At 44.9% G+C, this 24,238-nt stretch overlaps 3 protein-coding genes across 4 annotated transcripts; 1 reads left to right on the top strand and 2 right to left on the bottom strand.

The window, feature by feature from the left end:
• Positions 1-1,578: 1,578 nt before the first annotated feature.
• hao1 (hydroxyacid oxidase (glycolate oxidase) 1) lies at positions 1,579-12,694 on the bottom strand. The gene is made up of 9 exons (XM_061700740.1): positions 12,673-12,694; positions 5,385-5,523; positions 4,381-4,532; positions 3,550-3,820; positions 2,933-3,105; positions 2,718-2,809; positions 1,906-2,064; positions 1,727-1,796; positions 1,579-1,653 (listed from the first exon to the last, which is right to left on the bottom strand). The coding sequence occupies exons 2-9, from the start codon at positions 5,519-5,521 to the stop codon at positions 1,586-1,588; spliced, it is 1,122 nt and encodes a 373-aa protein (XP_061556724.1). The 5' UTR covers positions 5,522-5,523; positions 12,673-12,694; the 3' UTR covers positions 1,579-1,585.
• si:ch211-237i5.4 (insulin-like growth factor-binding protein complex acid labile subunit) lies at positions 6,116-12,518 on the bottom strand. Its single transcript, XM_061700856.1, has 7 exons — positions 12,487-12,518; positions 11,707-11,799; positions 10,117-10,528; positions 9,902-10,047; positions 8,822-8,990; positions 8,560-8,722; positions 6,116-7,228 (listed from the first exon to the last, which is right to left on the bottom strand). The coding sequence occupies exons 1-7, from the start codon at positions 12,516-12,518 to the stop codon at positions 6,921-6,923; spliced, it is 1,323 nt and encodes a 440-aa protein (XP_061556840.1). The 3' UTR covers positions 6,116-6,920.
• Positions 12,695-13,077: 383 nt separating the features above from the next.
• Positions 13,078-20,608, top strand: pex12 (peroxisomal biogenesis factor 12). 2 transcript variants are annotated; one of them, XM_061701517.1, is made up of 5 exons: positions 13,078-13,256; positions 14,350-14,485; positions 16,021-16,556; positions 17,743-18,166; positions 18,246-20,608. In XM_061701517.1, exons 2-4 carry the CDS (start codon positions 14,363-14,365, stop codon positions 18,152-18,154), a joined length of 1,071 nt encoding a protein of 356 aa, XP_061557501.1. In that variant the 5' UTR covers positions 13,078-13,256; positions 14,350-14,362; the 3' UTR covers positions 18,155-18,166; positions 18,246-20,608. The 2 variants fall into 2 exon arrangements, with proteins under 2 accessions (XP_061557501.1, XP_061557500.1); XM_061701516.1 differs by having other exon boundaries at positions 17,743-20,608.
• Positions 20,609-24,238: the final 3,630 nt, after the last annotated feature.

The following is a 24,238-nucleotide window of genomic DNA, read 5'->3' as shown; positions in this document are numbered from 1 at the left end:
GGCATTGTAATATAGAACAATAAATAGAACAAAATAAATATATATCAGACTCGGGCTCTTTGCAAAAACTGCACTTAAACAAATATGAAACATTTGGCACAGAGGTATCGAGTCATTCACCCACTAAAGTGGCCCAAAAAATGTCTTAAAGCCTGGAAATTTGAATGAATTAAAAAAAAAACGAAAAAATAATCGGCAAATTAAAAAGCCATACTGTCATATGCCCTGCAGTTCCATTATTGGAGCCCCCCCCCCCTCCTCTCTGTTTTCAGCATCTGTCTGCAATCAGCCTCATCGCCACCGGAGTATAGAAACCTGCCTGTTCCCGGAAATCCTCGCCCAAGTATCGCAGCCTCTCCTAGCGCTAGCGCGGGCCGCCTTATGTCAAGTAAGCTACGCTGTTGCTCGCTTCCCTTGTTAACGCTTGCGTCTCCTCGTTCCCGGTGCTCCCCTGTGTTCCTGACCCACGTCGGGAAAACCGGTTTGAATAATTGTGCAACTTGTACACCCAAAGAAAAGCAAACACTGATACACCGATAATTTTCATCACTGCAGAGTAAAAGCAAAGCAAATTTATTTATATAGCGTATATATTATAGATTTCATACACGAGGTAACGCAATGTGCTTTACATGATTAAAGGCTTTTAAAAACAAAAGGGGAAAAAACAGCTTCTAAACATTTAAAACAAAGAGAAAACAAGAGTACAATTAAAACAGCACACAGGGAAAGAAATATCATTTCAAAGTGGAAATGCTCCAAATAGCATGAGAATTATTTATTTTTTTTCAAAACATGCACACTTGGGGCTGACGTGACTTCTGTTGGCAACTTCTTCCATTTGTGTGCAGCATAACAGCAAAATGCTGCTTCACCGTGTTTGCTTTGGGCTCCGTGCTCCACTATTTGACCTGGGTCGGTCGATCTCAGAGCCCGGCTGGGTTTATTTTCCATTAGCGTTTCTTTCATGTAGTCAAGACCTAAACCATTTAGTGATTTATAGACCAGTAGCAGAACTTTAAATCGATTCTAAAGCTGACTGGAAGCCAGTGTAAAGACTTTAGAATTGGAGTAATATGCTCTGACTTCTTTGTTGTGGTCAGAACCCGAGCCGCAGCATTCTGAATGAGCTGAAGGTGTTTAACGCTCTTTTGGGGGAGTCCATTCAGAAGACCATTACAATAGTCAAGTCTACTTGAGCTAAAAGCATAGATGAGCTTCTTCTGGTCTGCTTGGCACACGCAAGCCTTCACTCTGGATAGGTTCTTCAGATGGTAGAAGGCAGTTTTAGTAATTGATTTGATATGAATGTTGAATGTCAGGTCGGAATCTATCAGAACACCAAGGTTTTGGACTTGGTCTTTGCTTAAGAAGAATGTTTGTCACAGAATAATCACTTGCTAACTGACCAATCTAAAAGAAAACCGTCAATTCCATTCTTGTGTATTGTTGGAAAGTCAAATCAATTAAAAAGATCAATGTACAATAGAATTTCTTTCCACTTCAGCAATTGATTGACAATTCCATTTGAAATTCAACCAGCATATGGCAAGAGAGAGCAGCTATGCAAGAATGGTGATCCATGTTACATTCTTGATGTCATCTCCGCTCTCCTGACCAAGGATCTGCTCACCTCTGAGAGGGAACGACATCCTGCACCCACAAAGACAAATGATTAGATATGTCCAATTTTGCGCGTGTGTGTGTGTAGGTGCATGTGTATTACCTGCCAAGGCCATAGCTAGTGTCAGCTCATCTTTAAGAAGTTGCAGAACTGCAATAACACCTTGTTCTCCCTGAACAGGAGACGCATTATAAGCATTGCATCTTTTTTAACACGTTTTGTTTATTGCAACAATTTGCTCTTAATTCCAAACTAGTAACAAGTCGCTTCACTTCCCTCACCTCACAGGAGAGGCCCCACAGCACAGGCCGACCGATGAAGACCGCCTTCGCTCCCAAGGCGAGCGCCTTCAGGACGTCGGTCCCTCGCCTCACTCCGCCATCCAGGTAGACATCGCAGCGACCCGCTGCTGCCTCCACAACCTCCTCCAGCACGTCCAGCTACACACACACACAACATATGTCTGGTTCTATCATTCGTGTAAGGAATCGGTCTTACTGCTACTGAAGCATATCGAACTAAAGATGCATGGTTGTCAACGGGGCTTGACATTAACACGTGCCTACCCACCAAATTCGGGGGAATTTTAGCAGTGGCGAGTTGCACTGCCACTTCCACTAGCCAGCGGGTTGTATATCGATCAGGACATAATTCGATCTGCAGCACCTCCGTTCGCGAATGTATTTTGAGCCGGAGCCGATCCCAACTCACCGGCCGAGACTGGCAGCCAGCAGGACACAAATACGCAGACAAGCGTTCACACACACACACATCCGCAGATGTGCCACAGAAAACCCGAGACGAAAGCTGGGGTTCAAACCCCGAACCTTACAACTGCGAGGCAGACGTGTTGACCACTAGCACGCTGTGCCAGCTGCCTTGGTACAGTCGTGTGACTGTGCTGCAGGAGTAAAACTACTGCAAAATAAACGCATGTGATGAAAATAACATCTGCCTGACAGATTTCCTTCGATGGACTTTGGCTGGACGTTCTTTGAACGTTTGCAGGGCGCGCACGCGCAGAACGCCAAAACGAGAGCTGCGCTCGATTAGAAGCGTCTTTGCGATACAAACAAACCAGACACAAACCCACCGTGGCAGGAACCCCGTCCAGCTGTCGAGCTCCGTGGTTGGACACCAAGATGCCATCGACGCCGTAGTTCACAGCCCTGGCAGCATCCTCCCCTGCGTACACACACACACACACAATGGACACACATACACTATGTGATTATTTCACTTCAACCGTATCTTTCTCACTGGTCAAAAGTTCAGCCTTTGAAACCGATACGTTGTGTGTCTGTGTACCAGTTAGTACTCCTTTCACAAGAACAGGTAGGCGTGTGTTTTTCTTCAGCCAGGTAATATCGTCCCAGCACAGAGCGGGATCGATGGCTTTGGCGACATAAACGGCCAACGCGCTGTCACTGCCGAAGTCTCCCTCGGACAAAGCCAAGGAGTCTGTTGAGAAGTTCGACAATCTGGAGCGCGGGCACATACAGAAGATAGGCGTGAAGCGTGATATCCAACTTCAGGTCCGTGTACTAGTATGCGCTTTGTCCTCACGATTACCACAAATTTGGCATACGGGAATACTGGATGCTACTTTTTGCCACACTAGTAAGTGTAGTATACCAAAGGTGTCCCACCAGTGGGAACAAAGAGCTGAATGCATGCCGACTAGTCGGGACTAGTAGCATTGCTCGTGCAGCACAGCGGTTTACCAGTGAGATTGAATTCCACACGAGTAGGCCAAAAACGGCACTAGTAGTGGGAAAAACAACCTTACTACAAAGACGTGGTCGTTCCACTAAGGCGCTGAATTGTCATACTAGCGAAGACAAAGACCATCGTAGTAGTACACGGACTTAAAGGTGGATATCGAGGATATTGAATAAATGCTCAAGCGGCTTCGAAAGTCTTACCGCAGATGTGAGGGCAGTTTAAAGGAGTTCCGCATGTCCTCCAGTCTCCTCCCCAAGTGTGGCGTATCCACGGTAACGAAGATGGCCTCGTAGCCCGCCGCCTCTGCCCGGCGGACCAGCGAGAGCGTGAGCTCTCTGTCCTTGTAGATGTAGAGCTGCAGCCACAGCACGCCGCCGACGCCTGGCGAGGTCGCCGTTGCCGACATCACTTCCTCTATGGTGGAGGTGGCCCAGGAACTCAGCATCATCCCCGTCCCCACTGCTCGGCACGCTGGGTTCAGATCGTTACGGCGCTTATTTGACAAGCCATCGCGTTCGCATTGAGGTAACTGCACGTATAGTCAACGATATCGAAGCGAGTCGAGGCGTCTCGAAACTATGTTAAAGTTAGTTGATGAGTTTCATTTAGATATCAAGAGCACTTTGCCACCATCTCGTGGCATCTATAGGCAATGATAAACCTTACTTGCGGATTTTTGCCTTTTGCAAGAGGGCTCGATCCCATTGTATATGATTGAAAGGGTCTCGAGGATTATTATTTTTGCAACCAATGAATTGTTATTGGGTGGGGGGGGGGGGGGGGAATCTGTGATGGTTGCAAGCGTGCATCTTCAAGAACCCTGATTTGTAAACACCACCTCCAGCATGTGTGGCAAATGGCGTGTGCGGTATTTCAAATCGAATGTGTCGATGTAGAAAGGCAACGACGAGAACTCTCGTCGCTGTCCAACTACGCATTAGAAGATTTGCCATCGGAGGCAGTCGGCTAACCCGGAGAAACGAACCCGCCTGCCGTACCGAGCGGTGGTAAGGTCGCGTGCGCGCGTGTACCTCTTGCCGTCGCTGTCTCCCCATCCGGATGAGCCATCCTCTGCATAGCAGTGGCTGCGACGCACAGCGGCATGCTGAGCTCGTGGCCCAACACGGACGCGCTCAGATCCACAGAGGACACGTCCCTCAACACCCGAGGGATCAGCCGCCACCTACGATCAGACGGGCCGCTCGCTGCGTTAGGCGTAACGACGACCACACACCCGCGCCCTCTTCATGTGGTTAAAATGAAGCTGGTCGTGCGTGGAAAACAGATGTCTTGCGCTATTATCATGAGATAACTTCATATCCTTGTGCTTGTTCTGATAATGTATGTTTGTACCAACTAGTGGAAAAGCAATAAAAGAGCGCAACCTCATTACATACAGTTCCGCTCGTTCTGGTCCTCCTCCGGGACAAGCTGGGCGTGTCCGGTACGCGAGCCCGCTTGAATGCTACAAAACGGCGACGGTACATGTGACCAAAAAAATGACCGAACGTGACACAACTTGAAAGGACCGTGAGATGCCGGGGAAATATCTGCCCCCGAGTTACGTTACGCCCGATTACGTACGTACGGCGTGCTCTGTTGTGTTCGCTGGTCAACTCGGTTTCGCTTCCAAACATCTCGGCAGTTTAAAAGTGTGGCCGACATTCGCGGCTCACGTTTGCCCGTCCCGTAACTCCGCATTGCGTCACGTCCGTCCCGTTTCGTCCACGGTGGCCTGAAACTCGATTGCCGCGCTCTCAATGAGAATAGAATGTAAATGTACATTAGAGGCTCAAAATATTAGAAACCCCTCCTGAGATATAGTGGGTAAGTGCATAACATTTCAATCAAAAACGGAGCATTGTCATCTTTATGATATATCGGGTTAGGCAAAGATTTCTCTCGCCGGAAGGCATCGAAAAAACATGCGTGCTACGGTTAACTGAAATCCAAATTTCCCAAAGGCGTCAATACGAGTGTGACAAGTGCAGTTTCGACGGAAAACGGGACCGAAGACGAAAGGCGCGCGCCCTACCTCTTAAAGGCAGCCACGTTGTCGGCCAGCGTGACCTGCTCCTCAGCTCCAGAGCTGTAATAGTCATAGACAGCTTTAGGAAGAACTTTCCTGGCGTCCACCTCGAAGTCGGACACGCACACGCGCTTCCCTGACATTGCTGCTGAAGCTCAGTTCAGTTGCGCTCGCCGAGGCGCAAACCGCGGTCGACGGAGCCCGTGTAATCATTAACCCGCCGGAGGCCTCGTAAGCCCGCACGCTCGTCTTCTCAATGCATCTCCGATGAAGACGAAGGGAGGAGGGCTTATTATCCATCGTAGGACAAACACCGAATTGCACGCCGTGTTCGCTGATAGCTCAATTCTCTCAATTGCCGAACGTCAGACAGTAACTCGGTCGGGAACTAGTCCAAGCAGGCTGCGACCTTTGAACTGGTGTGTTTAAACATGAGGGGCTAGCGTCACACTGTGCTTTGCTTTGCTTTGCTTACAGATGATCTGCTGCCCCTCCCCCCCCCAAAAGAAATCGAATCGCATGAAAGTTTTCTAAACTGATAAGAGCAACCGTTTCGTCGTCGCTAAGACAATGAAAGTTTCTTTTTTGCGCTGCAAACCAAGATAGTCTGGTGCTTAGGGAATTTCTTGTAAGCTTTTTTGGTTCACTGAGAGAAAAAAAAAAAAAAAAAAAAAACGTGTTTCAGGTCAATCACGATTACAAAAGGATTTATATTTGCTACGTGCCAGAATATGGAGAGAATCATTTTGTTTCGACAATTTTTCCTGACTTTCCTCAAAGTCATACATTTACATACAGTGCAGTAAGTGCAGTACTATGCAAGCATTCAAACCAGGTGATGCTTTACGGAACTCGCACTTGGTTTTTTTCAAACTTGTTTTTCCACTCTTACTGCTAAGATAATCCATATTATTAAAGAGAACGTTTCTGAATCAGATACTTTATTTCTTCATGATTGTCACTTTCTCATCTTTTTAAATTTCCTCCTGACTTTCTGCGGTCTATACTTCTGTGTAAATATCCAGTTTGATACATCAGGTAAACAGTGTAGTGAGAAGAAGAAAGTCCAGGGCGCAGCATGTAGCCCTGCGTCCGCCCCAGGGTCAGCTGCTCACCCGCAACCCCAATGAGAACAAGCCGCACGGAAAACCGATGGGTGGATGGATAAGGTTTTAATACTTTTCCCTTACTGTACAACAGGAAAACAAAACAAAGATGTGTTTGAGGTGTAGACTATCGGCTTTAAGAGGCTTCACAAAGTACAACGGAGCAGTGATGGATATCGGATGTACAGTACAGTTTTTAGCAGTAGCCCGCCTTTCTCCGAAGCCAGCCGGAACAGGCGCCAACTGACCCGAGACCCCGATTAGGACACGTGGCTAAGAGAATGAACCGACGGCTTGTCACTAGGGTGGTACTGCTTTTGCATATCGACATACATCACTTCCATTCTACAGCGTGGGAGCACGGAAAAGCAGAGGGACAGGAAAACACGTCCGTTGTCAGCCCGATCTGGCGTCTGGCCCCTAACGCTCTCTGCTCTCAAGATGGCGGACCGTTGGTGTGGTTCTGGGATTCAGTGTCCCAGTTTTTGCCACGGTTCCTCTTCCTGTTCCGTTCTGCCATTACCACGGCCGCCGCCACCGTGACCAGCGCGGTGACGGTGATGACGAGCACTGTGGCGGTTTCCGCGACGCACAGCTGGCTGTCTACCCGAGCCAGCGAAGCCCCGGCCAGCTGCGGCGGCTGGCGACAGGTCACGTTGCGGTAGTCGTCGACGTGTAGATGGCGAACGTGAAGGATCTTGCTGAAGACGCGGTGCAGCTCGCAGTCGCAGCTCCAAGGGTTCCCTGGTGACAATACAACAAACTCACAAAGGCGGCAAGTGTAGCTTCAAGGACTAATCTAATACTGCGAACATTGCCACTAAAAACATTTAGAATCGGTGGTCATTTTCGATGAAATCGTTGATTTTAAGCCCGATTTTGGCTCACCCACATTTCGGTCAAAACCTGCCAGAATGACACATGAGCCTGCTGACATTAGTGACAGAATGACCAGCACATTTCCTTCTACTCGTACGTGTTCTTGGTCGCTTCACAAATCGCTACCATTTGTCTGGCCCCACATCGTCTTTATTTATTCGTATGCAATATTAACCAATTTAAAACTCTGCCAAATTGCTTCATTCTCCGTAAGCAAGCCGTGCGGTGTAATTGTCGCCTATATTGAAAGCCTGGAAGTTTTTTTTCGACAATAGCAAGTGAAAATAGTGAGCTTATATCGGTACATTTGAGTAGGCTTGTTGTCTTTTGTCACTGTTTTGTTGCAGAAGGAAGCCACATGAGCCAAATGGAGGGAGGTGCGTGCAGATTCATTCGAGTTTAGTCAGCGCATTGTTTTCTTTGTTGCCTTGCTCGTGGCCTTTGAAAAAGGGTTTGGGAAGATGACGGAACACAGGCATTTGCTTTTGTGACGTTCGCGGCTTTTTGTACAGTCGCGGGCTTAGTGTGAGTAAAACCTGAAGGCGGCCGGTGCCGCGTTCTACGATTTTAACCAACGACAGTGAAATAAATTAGCGATTTTTTTTTTTTTTTTTTTTTTTTTTTTTTTTTTTAGCACATTGAATTAACAATTTAATATCATTTTGGGGTGCTGTTGTGTTGATGTGAGTGTGCAACGAAATATGATAGCAATACAAGGTAGAGTATAATACCAACTTCAACCAAGCGATGTTTGGAAATGCAAGCAAGTTGTGTTTTTTTTTTTTTTTTTTTTTTTTAATTTCCTGAAAAGCTGTTATTATGGAGCCGTGAGGATTCCGCCCGACAGTGACGAAGCATAGAATATGAACGGTACCACTTTAGAGTACAGTACGTTCCTTTTGCCCACACCAGCTACGCGGCGAATTCGGTCTCCGCGTCGGTCGCTGACGTCACACCAAGACAGCGTATCGATTCGGGCGATGGAAAAGGGGCGTTCCCGGGGCAATTAGTTCTTTACCGATTGCTCCAAAATGGATCGATAAGATTGGAAATGACTGCCAGATCCATTTTCTTGAGCAAAAAATATACAAAGAGGACTTGTAAGTGGAATATAGGTCATCTAGACGCAATAGGTCTTTAAAAAAGCTTGATTCCCCCCACCCATAAATAACATAAAGGTGCTCATTTGCAGTAACCTGCAAGCCGGATGTGCGTCGCTGTTGTGTGCAGACTGAGGAAGGTTTTGAATTTCAAGTGACGCAGGTTGTTTCCCTCCAGAGCGAGAACTGCCAGGCTGTAGAGAGGAGCCAGAGCCTTCGTGTCTATCTGAGAAATGTTGTTGTGACTCAGCTGCAGCACCTACACAGAAAGGCAGGCAGGCAGACCGACAGACAGACGGGTCATACTTCCGTAACAGGGCTTCCCTACGGAATCATCTGCTAGAGATTCGAGCTTCACCTCCAGTGCAGGCAGCATATCGAGGCTCCCTTGCTGCACCGTAGACAGCCTGTTGCTGTGCATGTCGAGCTGCCTGAGCCTCGAAAGGCCCCTGAACACACCGGGGCCCACTAGCACCAGATGGTTATGACTGAGGTCCAGTTTCTCAATGTTGTCCAGATGCTCAAAGCTGACGCAGGAACAGATGCAGGAGAAGGAAACGAGGGACTTAATGACAGCAATAGAATACGGATAACCGGCTCAGCTGATGGAAACTTTCAGTGATATGATGACAAATGGGCAACAGGAGTCTTGCACACCAGGAAGGGAATCGGATCGCTCGCATGCGAGCAGTAAAGGCTGCGCGCAAGCGGAATGGCATCGCTCTCCACCCGTGGCCCTCCAGTTCTAAACCCTCGAGTCCTGACAAATGAGCGACGGCTGCTCCGGTGTGTTTTTCTCCGTTTAATATGTTTACATCCTAAAACTGTTATAAATCAATACTGGGAGCGCGATAATACAAACGTGATGATAGAAGTCTGGATAAAAGGGGCAGCTAAAGGAATTTACTTTCCCCATTTGAGTCCCCAGAGCACTGGCGTCAAACTGGTGGCCCGGGGGCCAGATCCGGCCCGCCAGGTCATTTTATGTGGCCCGCCCGCGAGAGTGTGCATCAACTTTTGTTTCTTGCTAAAATACCAAAATTCCAAATGGGCTTCACTTTAAAAAATATTGAGCGATTGCAAGCATTTTTTTGTTACCAACCACAATTTCAATGTAACATTGATTCATACTGTAGTTGAACAAACAAACAAACAAACAAACAAACAAACAAGCAAACCCGGGTTTGCGGCCATAACGGCCCTCCGAGTGGAACCATAACTGCGGCGCGGCCCGTGACAAAAATGAGTTTGACACCCCTGCCCTAAAGCGTCAATGGAACAGTCCCTTTGCCTGAACCGTCTTCTGATCATCAACCTCAATGAACCAGGAAGGGGCCGGCGGACTAGGAAGCAGATCTCATGGCGGTGTACAACCTTTGTATTGTACCGTAGTTTGATCCTGAAAAGACGAGTGCATCTGAATGCAAGTGAGCAGCACCTGAATGCAGACAGACGATGTAAGTTGTTGTGCTCCAGTCGCAGCTCCCTGAGAGCAGACAGACTCACAGAAAAGTCAGCGGGGAGACTTGTTAGCCGGTTCCCGCTGAGATCCAGCTTCTCCAGGTAGGACAATGAGAAGAATGCCTGTGGATACATGAAAACGATTCTTTAATGCTCGCTCAAATCGCTTTATTATCTGGACGCCATGACTACCTGTGGTCGAAGGGCCCGTATCCGGCTGTCGGCCAGCGCGAGCACCCGTAAGGACCGCAGCCCGGTGAAGACTCTGGTGCAAATTTCACTCAGATTGTTTCCTCCCAGCTCCAGCAGCCACGTGCCGCGCGGGAGCCCCCTGGGAACGTGTTCGAGCCCACGGTCACGGCAGTCCACCAAGTCGGTGTGTTCGTAACAAAGGCACCGGCGGGGACATAACCGTGAGCACGCCGCAGGGGGGGAGAAGAAGGGAGGTGAACAAAAGGCGAGAAAGAGAAGAAGAAAGACGGGACGAGGGCGACACATGCTTCCTTGGAGAGAGGGGGAACTCTCGGATGAGTAGAGGAGTGGAAGAACGGTGGTTACATGCTGCGCTTCGCCTCGCCGACTCTCCGAGTCAGCACTGTGGCACCTAGAAGCACGGAGAACTTTAGGTGAGCGTTGTAGCGTACGAGCAGCCACATTTGCTTTGCTGTAAATCGCTCGAGGATCGTCACACTTTGTATTCCAGTGTAGTAGTAGCAGTCTGACAGACTATCTTTAGTGAAACCTTGTAAAAAAAAAAAAGGCTTGTGCTTTGTGGGACTTCTATCTGCTGGTCGTGAGCGATTCGTTAGAATCATTGATTCATTGGGATTCTTACTGGCGAGATGCACATTCTTCCAAACATTTGCAGCCTGCGGTCGGCATTTCCAATCTGACAGAAAGATATCATGTCATCCTACCAGCATCAATACGTGACAATGAAACAAACAATTACAACGTGAATTGAAAGTAACTTGCCAATAAATTGTGTCAGTGTGTTTTGGAAAAGGTTGGTCACTTTCCACCTTCATGAGATTTTCTTTTTCCATGACATTTTCCTCATTGTTTTGTTTTTACATGACTAGAACTTTTGCACGACGAGCGCAGACATAGTCGCAATGTTTGCGTTTATGACTTGAATCCTGTTCTTTGAGCTGCCTTTCAATAGAAACCAAGAATGTTGTCAATGTGATAAATACGTACATTTCTTTTGTACGTTTGAGTCACGTGGAGGAATTCAAATTTCTACATTGAAACGTTCGGGAGACTTTTGTCCATGCAAATGCAGAAACAAACAAACAAACCAACAAACGCCAAACAAAACAGAAGCCCAATTACAGGAGGTCCAAGTGAACATGTATCATAAGAGTGGACTCACTGCACAATCACCTCTTTGCCTAGTCTAGCCGCAGAAGCCACGTAAATATTCGTATTGACGCTTACAAGCGCTTCTTCTTAATCTGTCATAAATAACAAACGCTTTTGGCACATTTTTTGTCACCTGCGTGTTATTACATCATCTGGATTAATTTCCTCTCCGACGGTTCCCTCGCACGCGGACCAAATAGGACTAAATGCTTCATTTCTCTATTATTTGCTTGAAGGCTGAGAGACCCTTGTAACAATGTTACACTCCAATGGTAAACAAAGAACAAGATACAATGTTTCTACAACCATCAAATGTATTTTTTTAAAGGCCAAAACATAAATGGCAAAGAGTTTGCTCAAAATCCAATGAAGACTAAAAATAGTCTTCTTTATGAAATTCTCCCAAAGTGGACTCACTTTCCCTGCAGAATCACGCCGTCCTGTTGCAGAAAATACTCCAGCAAGACTGAACCAGACAGTTGCAGAGACCAAATGATGATGATGATGATGCTGATGATGATGGGAGAGACTTGGGTGCAGTCAGTGAGCTGTGTGACTAATCCCAAACATAATCCTTCCCAATCACCAAATGTTTCCCCTCATCCGCTAAACTGGCATCTCATCCACCCTCTGTCCCTGGCCTGTTTTCTCCAAATACCGCAGGGGGGCTGTGGTGCCCCCCCGGCCATCTGTTTCACTGACTCGTGGATTATATCAAGACTGTTACAGTAGAATTTGACGAGGAATATTCGAGTGGGTGTGCAATTTGGGTAACATCCCCCAGTAAGATTGAATTTACAGTACATGTACTCACTGGCCACTTCTTTCGGTATACCTCACTATTTAATTTGGTATCACACAAGAGTTTAAAGATGAGCCCCATCAGATCAAGCAAAAAAAACTTTCTTTTATTTTTGTAGACACACCTCCGCTCTAAAGTAAAGATAACAACAACAACAGCAATATCATTTTGGCAACATAATTCAATCCCCTATACAATCTTTTTTTCGCCAAGCCAAAAGTCAGTCCAATGATGATAAGTGCGATATTTGATGATCGCATGAAATACTATGTTGTTAATATCCATCTTCAATATTCTATCTGATGAATATTCAAACACAGCATTACGAAAAGACATTTTTATTAAAACAAATATTTACATATTCACAATACAGTCGGGACACACTTTGAACTCACCGCACCGTTCTGCATTGGTTTGCGGACGCCATGTTGTGTCTGTTTCCGGCATTGACTTGCGTCAACCTCGGAAAGTTTGGGGTTAGTTTAAGTGGATTTTGAGTGATTTTTAGCAATACGGTTGCTTTTTTTTTTTGGCTGTTTTGGCTGTTTTTGCTGTTCCACTCGTCCTGGACAAGGAGACACATATACATATACATATACATATACATACATACATACATACATACATATATATATATATATATATATATATATATATATATATTTTTTTTTTTTTTTTAAGGAAGGTGCGCGCCAACGCATGCTCCGCCCCCTTCGGATGGTCTTGGTTAAAAAGCATCTTGTTTAAAAAAAACAAAACAATTTCTGTTAAAGTTCACTACCTGGCCATGATAATATTAGATTAACATCAAATATATATGTTGTAAGGTTTCTGTGTAAATTATCCCTCGTATATGGCACATTTCGGAATTGCGTTGCATTGCATTGCATAGGGCTGTTATGTCAAACTGCGTAACAATATGGCAGCCTATCATATCGTTTCAATAAAGTTTTGGTTTCAAGAAAAATGGCGTGTAATACGGAAGTAGTAGTGTTGCGCACGGCAGAGGCGAACGAGAGGAACAGTCGCGTGTGTGTTTCCTTCGAAAATGGACAAGACGTATTTTAAATAACAGCGCGGGATGTTCACGAAACTCGAAGAGACGCCAAGGAAAATCAAAGACGATCAGAAAGTCCTGTCCGTTTCTATTTAGCCGAGGCAGACGGTGAGGAATGTTTTCATGTTTTTACTTCATTGGTTGACACGAGACTAACTTTTACCAACCGCGTTGGTTTTAATTACCGAAGATTTGACAAAAACGGACACGCATAAAGTTCCACTTGTTCTTGATTTGATCAGTATTCGTACGAGAGAACCAAACATGGCAAACAAACCTTAAATAAAAAAAAATACAAATAAATCCAGGTCTATATATTACCCGTTTCAAAAAAAGTCAATCAATGAACAAACTCCTGTTCTAATCTCTAAATATTCTTTTTGCTTAAAATTGTATTGTATTTTTTGTGTGTGCGTGTGGAGGTAAACAGTAAATGTGACGTACACGGCAGCACAGTGCGGTAGTGGTTTGTACATCTGTCTCACACTTGAGAGGAGAGGTCCAACAATTTCTCATTGAATCGATCCCTTTTTAATGATCAAATGAGTTGAAAACGGTTGTGTTGAGTAATTGTTAGCAGCCATTGTTGAACTTAAATTGTGCAAATCCTTGGAATTTCAACCTGTCAACAGTAACTATTCTCAGCTTTCTGTCGCCCTCCATGACAGCAGTCTGATTTTCTTCGTGTGCAATCAAAATAAGACATTTGCAAACATTTGCTTTGACTTTGGAAAACAACTCTCCGCATTTTTGCCCATTTTCCGACATGTTAGGCCCAAAGCAGTAACTGAATCATTTTATGTTTGTGCCATTTTCTGCGCTGTTTTTGAATAAAGGGATGGAAATGAAAGTTTAAAAAAAACATGTTTTAATCAATGAATACAATACATATTCAAGGGATGAATCGATTCTTGTTAGTTAGCCCTAGTTGAGAGTTCCTGGGTTCAAATCTCAGATTAGAGTTTGCACGCCGTCCCCACGCGGTCGTGGCTTTCCTCCGATGATTGCGGCGTTCTCTCGCCTTCCGAAATTCTCCACAGGCCAAAATCAGCTGGGATGGCCTCCAGCTCACCCAACATCCTAATGAGGACAATTGGTATCGCAAATGCATGGATCACTATCGTATCTATTAATATGGCTCGAAAGCAATTTGCCTCCGCTTCGCGGTGATTGACAGTTGCGGCATTATAATATGTCGTAGGCGCGCAGCGGGCATGGCGGAGGCCGGCGCTCATCTGACCTCCAGCGGCGCGCGTGAGCGGCCGTCCGTCTTTGAGGTTTTGGCTCAGGAGTCTCTGATGGAAGCGGTGAAACCGGCGCTGAGACATGCGGTGGAGGTGAGCCGCTACTATTACTGGACTTTTTTTCCCTCCACATCTTTTGATTGGCATTTCATTTGAACTTGACGCAAAAATATACAGCGTCAACTGTGACAGTAAATAAGGTGCGGCGAAAAAAATAACAAATAAGGACATCAATCGACCTATTGAAACCAGACTTAAAACCATAAGCTGTAAAACAGCTTATGGTTTAATAGTTGGATGAACTCTTCCAGACTGTTCGATTTGATCCCCAATTCCTTTTCCATGTATAGTGAAGCGCCGTTTACTGCAGGGGATATGTTCCAGCCCCGCCTGCTACAGGTCAAAATGAGTCAGGTCACCTTTGAGGAAACAACAAGAAGACTCGCTCAGCAAAATGTGGTACTACATTGAAGGCGCGCAACTGAGCGCGGTCTTTTTTTTACCATGGCGACGGGGCGGGGCCGGGACATGCTACGAGCAACATATCTTCTGTGGTGTCGAGACGCTGAGACTCCCGCTTAGAGCGGGAGGAGCTCATCCCTCTGCGTCCCAACTGCCCCCTATAAAGTCAGCGCCCATGCGGCGTCTCGCATTTTCACTCGTGGAGGCGACACCCTCCGAATTAGGCTTTGTCAATTAGCCTGCGTAAGTGGTGCATTCAGTGGATACGCGGCCAAACGCAAATGCCCCCTCGTGTCGTCAACTTTGCCAAATGTTCAGGTACCGCAATTTCTCGTGTATAAAGCGCACCGCCAAAGTTGACCTCAAAATTCTGGAAAACCCTTCCACCTATGTAGAATGCATTTTTACAATGCGTGATTTTGCTTGATGAAAATGAAGTATTAGCTGTATTTTTAGTTTTTGAAAATAATGATTCTGAAGTTAAGCACTTTATTTGAACACACAATACTTTTTTTTTTATTCACTTGCTCTTATTTTGAAATTCACAGCCCTATTTTTAGTTCGTAAATGACCAAAACACACAGTTGTGCTCATATGTTTGATTACCCAGCAGAATTTGTAAGATGTGTACAATTCTTGAAAGAACACATGAAGGGCCAGGCGAAACACGTTTAATTTTAGTTCAACGGCATTCAAATTAAACTGTCAATTATTTCCGAAAAGCATTATCATTAAGCAAAACATAGCCATAAAGAAATTAATGATGGTTGTTGTTCAGTCATCAGTCGTATTTCCCCCCCAAAAAATAAAAAATAATTTCAAAAATTCTGCCTGTGTGTGTAAACCTCTGAGCACAATTGTACATATGTGGAGCCATATGTAAAAAGGTCATATTGGAATGACCTTTTTCCATAACCTCTAGGTCAATGTTCCCCAACCTTCTGTGCACCGCGCACCGGTTAGGAGGCAGGATTTTTCTCACGGAGTGGCTGTGTGTCTGTGTGTGTGTGTGTGTGTGTGTGTGTGTGTGTGTGTGTATGTATATATATATATATATATACACACATGTGTGTATAGTGTAAATTGGGTAAATTGGGGTTTTACAAAGAAGCAGTTAAACGTGTATGCATGTATACGATTAGATTTTCTTTCCCCCCCCTTCTCAGGTTCTTGCAGAGTCCAACCCGTCCTGCTTTGGTTTCCTGTGGCGACGCTTTGACGAGTTCTACCTCCTGCTGGATGTCCTCCTGCAAAACCACTTCCTGTCCCACTGTAGCGCCTCCTTCTCTGAGAACTTCTACGGTCTGAAAAGGGTGTCAGGAGGGCATGGCCCTCCTGTCGGCCTGGGCCTGCGCAGGAAGGCCCGCCGGCGCTCGCTTCTTCTCCTGTGCCTCGTGCCGTACTTGCGGGCCAAGCTGGAGGCCACGTTTGCCCGCCAAAGGGAAGAGGAGGACTTCTCCATACGGCTGGCGCAGAGCAGGAGTCGGAGGCTGTACCGGGCGGCCGTGGCAGCCTACCCGTACGTCGACTCCGCCTGGCGGGCGTGGATCTTCTGTCAGCAGCTGCTCTTTGTCTTCGGAGCGGTCCGCACCCACAGTCCGTTGCTGTGGCTGGCCAGGGTCCGACTGGCTCGACTCACCGAGCGAGATATCGGAGACATGGAGCTCGACGCAAGAAATAGGGGAATCCCGCCCGGAGACCGGTATAATGAATGGCTACTCTTTCCGTATTGTACACTCACTCGATGGCTGGGCAAGCACTCCAGAGACCCCGCTACTGTATTAGTTTACCAGCCGTTCAAAATTCATATTCACACGCAATCTTATGATGGATAGAATGATCATCAACGCCGATATTCAGCATATCGGCATCTGCTTTTTTTTTTTTTAAATACGACTGCTTGTAAGAGATCAATTTAAAACGATGTATCTTTCAGGGAACTATTTATTGATTTAAAATGTCAGTCAACTTTGTGCGATATTGCTGAGCCTGGGAACTCCCTGCACTTTTTCTTCAAATTTTAAAACAAATGTGTCTAAGATGAAAGAAAAAGAAAAAAACTGTTTCAAAGCAATTTGTCCTAAAAGCAGTTAAATGAAGTTAAGTGTAAGAGTTTGTGTGATTCAAAATTTGGAAGCCAATATTTTCCCTTTTAGAGCAAATGAATATCGGCTCCAAGTATCAGTATCGGCCATGATAAAACATGTTGGTCTATCGCAAAATGAGTTTAAAATTGTACATTGTTGCCCCTTATACTAAACCAGCGTACAACCTATAGAGTAACTTAGTCGAGGTGCAACAATGAATGGATTCATCGAAAACTCATCAATTCTCAAATGAATCAACCATTTTGATGATCGATTAATCGTTTAGAGACCTTGTTTAGCTTAAACCTGCCAATACCTGAATTAGCTTAATGAATACCTCGTTCGCAGTTTCAATTAAAGCCAAGCGTGATCGTCTTAAGGCAGATTTGAATCGTACTGTCGCGCTCTTGTATCAGAGCTCTTTGCCTCCTGCAAGTGTCCTGAACGACCTAAAGTTGTCTGTGGTTTGACCACTTGAGGGCAGCAGAAACCCAGAATGACTTTTAGTTTTATTTATCTAGTTTTTGGGTCACATTTCTTCTATCACAAATGTATGCCATCCATGCATTTTCTATGCCACTTAACCTCATTATGGTTGCAAGTGGGGCGGAGCCTATCCCAGCTGACTTTCGGTTAGAGAGGCAGGGTCCACCCAGGACTGGGTGCCGGCCAATCACAGGGCACATGTATAGACAAAGATCCATTTACGTGCACACCTATGGGCAATGTGGTCTTCAATTAGCCCAACATTCAGCCTCGTTTGTGGGAAAACCCACGCAATGTGTTCTGTTGTGTTCGCAGCACGGTCCACAGAGCGTGGTGGTTGATGTGGCAAGCAGCGAGGGGAGCGGCCGTCTCCCTGTCCACGTCCCTCTCGCTGGGAGTCTTCTTTTTGCAGTTCCTGGAGTGGTGGTATTCGTCCGACAACCGGGCCGCCGTGAAGAATCTCGCGTCCCTCCCTGTCCCACCGCCTCCCCTCCACCTGCACACGGCCGACCTCGAGGAGGACGGTCGGCCCGACGCGTCGGCCGACGGGACGCGCTGTCCCCTCTGCCGGAGGCTCCGTGTGAACGCCACGGCGCTGTCCACGTCGGGCTTCGTCTTCTGTTACCGCTGCGTCTACATCTACGTGAAAGCCAACCGCCGTTGTCCGCTCACCGGCTACCCGACTGAACTCCAGCACCTCATCAAGATCTACTCGCCAGACGCTTAAAACAAACTTCAGGTGACTAGCGTGCGCTTGATTTTTAGACTCTAATAGCGACTGCAAGCCATCTTTTCTCCCTCTGCCTTGTCAAAGCAAGATAGTAGACCTCCAGTCGTCATCACTATGTGAATGAGATGGTACTTTCCTCCAATGACGGGATGCAACGTCCTCACTATGTGAAAGTGACATTGTAAAATTGCTCGGAGTATCTTTGACGTATGACGTGACATGAGATGGTAGGTGCATCATACTAGTTACACATCCAACCAATCACTTTTGAACGATGGGATGAATTACCATAGTAACGAGTTAGACACCGTTGTGCTGTGTACTGTACTTTTCCAACTAATCATTTTACTTTGTATCAAATGTCAATTATAGTGGTAAACACTACAGGAATGCAGTCTAATAATATTACATGTTTTTCAAAGTATTGGGACACTAACTTCATCCATTACTGAAAACGTAACGCACAACGATGTCCAAAATTAAGGCCTTAGCTATCCTCAAAAAAACCCACATTATCCTTAAATCAGCCCTTCATAGGTCTTAAAAATGCCCCAGGCACAATAAACTAAATTATATGAACCGTAGTGTTTTGCATTTTAGACCAGCGAGAGATGCATACGAACGGAATCATTTTTGTGTTCATGTAACATTAGCTTCATGTATTGGTGTTTAGCTAGGAGAAGAAGGAGAGAGGGGAAAAAAAAAAAAAAAGTCCGAGCAGGTTGATTTGGGTAGTTGACACTGATGCAGGCGGCACGGCGGTGACGGGTTAGCACATCTGCCTCGCAATTCTGAGGACCCGGATTCAAATCGGGAGCCACCTGTGTGGAGTTTGCATGTGCTCCCCGTGCCTGCGTGGAGTTTCTGCGGGTACTCCGGTTTCCTCCAACATCCCCAAAACGTGCATGGTAGGTTAATTTCACTCTAAATTGTCCGTAGGTGTGAATGGTTGTTTATGTGTGCCACTGCGGTTGGCCGGCGACCAGTTCGGGGTGTAAGAAACAGTCCCATTGCTAATATAGTTGAAGTTATATTGGCCAGCACTACTGATTGTGAAGGCCCTGGGTAGATCAAAGTCACATGGCAGCACGTTGAGCCTGAAATCTGATAGGACGTAATTTAACACTGCAGTGTAGCCCAGAGAAACGCTACAAAATGAAAAGAATAGACTGTTGGGAATGAATGAATATGATCTCAATTAAGGTCATAAATGTAGGCCTGATAGTGGTTAGACCAGGAGAGACGGCCTTGCTAGCGGTTTATATTAGCTAATGAGACGGCACAATTTAGAATCTCACGCTCACGAACACATTTTCAAATACATAAATAGACAGCTAAAAAAAATATTTGGTTTAATTTCTGAAACGGGTCTTAAACATGCCGACGTCGTGGAAAAAAAATACGGAGCAAATTTGGACAGACGGAATTGTGCAAATTGGCTTTCGTTAGCTAAAGCGTTAACGGCTCATTAGTTCATTCGTGTCAATACAATAGAATAGACTGCAACACGCAATAATTACGAGGTCGTCGTAAAATGCAACCAGCAGTCAGTGAATTGCTTTATTGAGTTTCCAGACAAGTTTAACAACGGGCCCACTTAAAAAAAACAAAAAAAAACAAAAAAAAAACCTCATATTAAGGATCAACATCACGACTTTACAGTGAAGGTTATTGGAAAAATGGGCTGCAACAGAATGTCCACAAAGCCCTCAACTGAACGTGAGTGCCAATCATCACGAGAACCAGCGTCCCTTTGAACCAAAAGGAAATCAATGCGATGAGGAGGGAGGAAAAAAAAAACACGTCTCATCATCAGTAAGTCACAGTCATAGTTTGCTTGGATAGCTTGTATTGCACATGTGTACACATATATGCATTTTATATACACGTGAGTAGACAATGGAAAATGTTTTCTCTCTCTCTTGGTTTTTAAAGGACAAAAGGAATGTGCTTGTGAGGATTTTCGGTCACGAGCCAAACGAGAGGAAGAGTGGGGAAAAAAAACAGGCATCATCCCTGCTTATCAAAAAAAACTGGTACAACTTTTTCTCATAAATCTCCAAATATATATGTACTCCCACCCCGCCCCTCGCCACCATGTTAGCAAGACATACGTGTACGCCACAGTATCAGACATGTAAGAAAAGAGAGGATTAAGTCATGAGCATACGTGTTCGTGTGTGTTCAACGGGATAGAAGTTACACTGTGAACACACCTGGTCTTCCGTGACGTCGACACGTTTCAATGTACACCATCTCTCCGTCAAGCAGAAGTCGGCTTCCCAAATGCAAACAGCAAGTGGCGCATATGACCATTTTGGCTCGGTTAGTAGTTGTGGGTAGAATATTGACATCGTAGCCGTTTATGGGGGCAATGTGTTTGACAAGGCACTCATTGGTTGCCCGTTTTGTTCTAAAGCTGACTCGTGGGGGGAAGATGTCCAAATTGTAAGCACGCACAAAGCTTTTACAATGCACGGCCCAAGAAACATGAACAACAATCAGGACGCTCCTACTGGAATACCAACAGACAATATTTTATTTTATTTATTTATTTATTTATTTGTTCCATGACTGAGTTTATAAGCAATACATTTAAGGGGAAATCACCATGGTAACTAAATGGGTCTACTGAATACACTATTCACATAAAGTTAGGGATATGAAATTCCAGTATGAACATAAAATGCACTAACCTTGAGAGGTGACTTTACTTTCAGTTAAGTCCAACTGTGAAATGTTTCAGTACTTTTTTTTTTATTTTTTATACACCTTACTGTTCTCTATCAAGGAGCCGATTGGCAAAATTCACAACAGGTGCTTGATCCATGAATCCACAGATGCATTTCCGAGGCTGTCCACTTCTACGCCTTTCTGTGACTCTTCCAGTCTTTCCGTGTCCCTGTTACAACCTGCAGTGACACTCTAAGCACCATTGGCCAGTTCCCTCTGAGAGCTTCCTGTCTGAAGCCTCGCAATGGCAAAGCATTATTGTATCAGGGTGTCGTCTTGGTCTCATATTGTCAAAATGCGAACAGCATGACGCAGCGGACCGTTAAAATGAACCAGGAAATGTATTGGTCGATTCATAGATCAAACACCTGTTGTGAATTTTGCCAATCAGCTCCTTGAGAGAGAACAGTAATGTTTTTATTTATTTATTTATATATATATATATATATATATATATATAAATAAGAGTACTGAAACATTTCACAGTTGGACTTAGCCAAAGTAAAGTCACCTCTAAAGGTTAGTGCATTTTATGTTCATACTGGAATTTCATATCCCTAACTTTATGTGCATAGTGTATTCAGTAGACCCATTTAGTTACCATGGTGATTTCCCCCTAAATGTATTGCTTATATAAAAACTCAGTCATGGAAAAAATAAAATATTGCCTGTTGGTATTCCAGTAGAAGTCCTGACTGTTGTTCATGTTTCTTGGGCCGTGCATTGTAAAAGCTTTGTGCGTACTTACAATTTGGACATCAAACGTTTTGTGAGTAGTGTAATTAGTTGAGCGGTAATGACTGCCATAGAAAGAAGTAAACAATCCACAAAGGGAACCTTCATGTGCCATGTTCAGATTTATGGTATACTACGGGGGCGCCTCAGTTTACGATGTTTTCAGGTCAAAGACGAAGTGTAATGAACTACTTCGTGCAGCTGCGTAAGAATACGTCATCACACGGCATGTGCAGTACAACTATACTTCATGTTTTACATTGGATTGTTTCATATCTATGAGCTGCAAGTGTTTTACATACAAATATGTACTGTAATTATGACTTCACTACTATGTTAGAGTAGTTGGAGAGAGACTACGACACGTTCCGACTTGCGTACGAATTTCGGTAACGTCGCTGCTGTTGGAAGTGAACTCCTGTCGTAAAACCAGTATATTACTAAGCACAGCTGCATTTTGAAGCTTTTTGAAAAGGGTCGCTGGAGCTGCATATGGTAGAAAACGACAACAGACTAGTTCTGATTTTGAGGTCAAGTCAACATGCATCGGGGAAAGGACCTTTCACGTTACTGTTCAAGTCAATATTGTTGCGCTGACTTAAGAAAATACAATTGTGTGGAAGACATTCACCTAAAAATATGAAGTCATCTCAACATTTTGTAATAGTTTTGGAGTTTTTGGAGTGTATTCCTGATGGATATGAAGCATCTCAAGAATGAACTCCACAGGTTTTTCTGTTTTTCATTGGCTTTGAAGTGCCTTTTTATTTGTAATACCACCTCAGAGTTTACCATCTGGCTTGAAAAAACAAAACAAAACAAACTTGTCCAAAAAGATGTCAGGTTGAACGTGCAGTATTGTTCTTATGGTGGATGTTCTGACAGAAAGAAACTCGTATTAACGCCTGCAAAACCTGTACAGTAAAATGTCTGCAAGCACCTTCCCGTTCCCTCTCCATTGCGTGTCTTCAAAAGGTGAGTAGTTTCATTGAATCTTTGTATTCTTCAGTGATTAACTTCTTTTTACACGTATGACCGCTAAGACGGATAAAACGTTTGGCTGAAACATGGCCTGTACAGTTTTATAGAGTTTATGACAACAACATTTTGACAATGTTTACATTATGGGGAAATTTGTTTCGGAATTAGAAGAAGGGAGTCAGCAGTCGTCACTGAACTGTTCGTGTTATGGAAAGTCGATGGAGCATTTATTCCATTTATACTAGTGTGTTGAGTTGTCAATGTACTAGTACGCCCTTTGACATGATGAGTATGACAATTCAGTGTACAAGTAGAACGACTGTTTTACTCGAACTTTTTTCCGCGACTGTATGAAATCAGACGCATTAGTGGACCGACTGTCTCCTTAGTGAGGAAAAACTCCACTGGTTGACATCTGCATGCCACTAGTACTACTACTGAAGCGCTAGATGTTAACTAGAATTTGACATCACTAGTAGTACTAAGTCATCAACTACAGTTAGGCCCAGAATTATTTGGACAGTGACGCAATCTTCATGAGTTGGGCTCTGCATGCCACCACATTGGATTTGAAATAAACAACTACAACGGAATTGAAGTGCAGACTTCAACGTTTAATTCCAGGGGTTGAACAAAAATACATGATTAAACTGAGGTAGTGGAGCTATTTTTATACAAACGCTCCTTATTTCGGGGGCTCAAAAGTAATTGGACAAATGAACATAAGCCGAAGTAAAATGTTACTTTTTAATATTTTGTTGAGAATCCTTTGTGGGCGATGACTGCCTGAAGTCTGGAACCCATGGACATCACCAAACGCTGGGTTTCCTCCTTTGTGATGCTTTGCCAGGCCTTTACTGCAGCGGTCTTCAGTTGTTGCTTGCTTGTGGGTCTTTTTGTCTTGAGCATGTGAAACGCATGCTCGATTGGGATGAGATCTGGTGATTGACTCAGCCATTGTAGAATATTCCACTTCTTTGCTTTAAAAAACTCCTGGGTTGCTTTTGCAGTATGTTTTGGATCATTGTCCATCTGTACTATGAAGCGCCGTCTAATCAATTTTGCTGCAGTTGGCTGAATCCGAGCAGAAAGTATATCACTATACACTTCAGTCGTTTGTCACGTCATCAATAAACAAATGACCCAGTGCCATTGGAAGCCATGCATGCCCATGGCATCACACTGCCTCCAGCCATGTTTTAAAGAAGATGCGGTGTGCTTCGGACCCTGAGCTGTTCCAATTCTTCTCCAAACTTTCTTCATCTCATCATTTTGGTACACGTTGATCTTAGTCTCATCTGTCCAAAGAATGCTGTTCCAGAACTGGGCTGGCTTCTTCGGGTGTTTTTGGGCAACGTCAATCCTGGCCTTTCTATTTTCGAGGCTGATTAATGGTGTGCACCTTGTGGTGAATCCTTTGTATTTACTCTCATGAAGATAGATGGACTTAGATACTGATACACCTACTTCCTGGAGAGTGTTCTTCACTTGTGTGGATGTTGCGAAGGGGTTTTTCTTCACCATGGAAAGGATTCTGCTACCATCCGCCACTGTTGTCTTCCGTGGACATCCAGGCCTTTTTGAGTTCCCAAGCTCACCAGTCCACTCTCTTTTCCTCAGAATGTAGCAAAC

The sequence above is a fragment of the Phycodurus eques genome, chromosome 16, assembly GCF_024500275.1.
Source record: "Phycodurus eques isolate BA_2022a chromosome 16, UOR_Pequ_1.1, whole genome shotgun sequence".
Taxonomy (NCBI): domain Eukaryota; kingdom Metazoa; phylum Chordata; class Actinopteri; order Syngnathiformes; family Syngnathidae; genus Phycodurus; species Phycodurus eques.
This window is presented reverse-complemented; position numbering and strand designations above follow the sequence as displayed.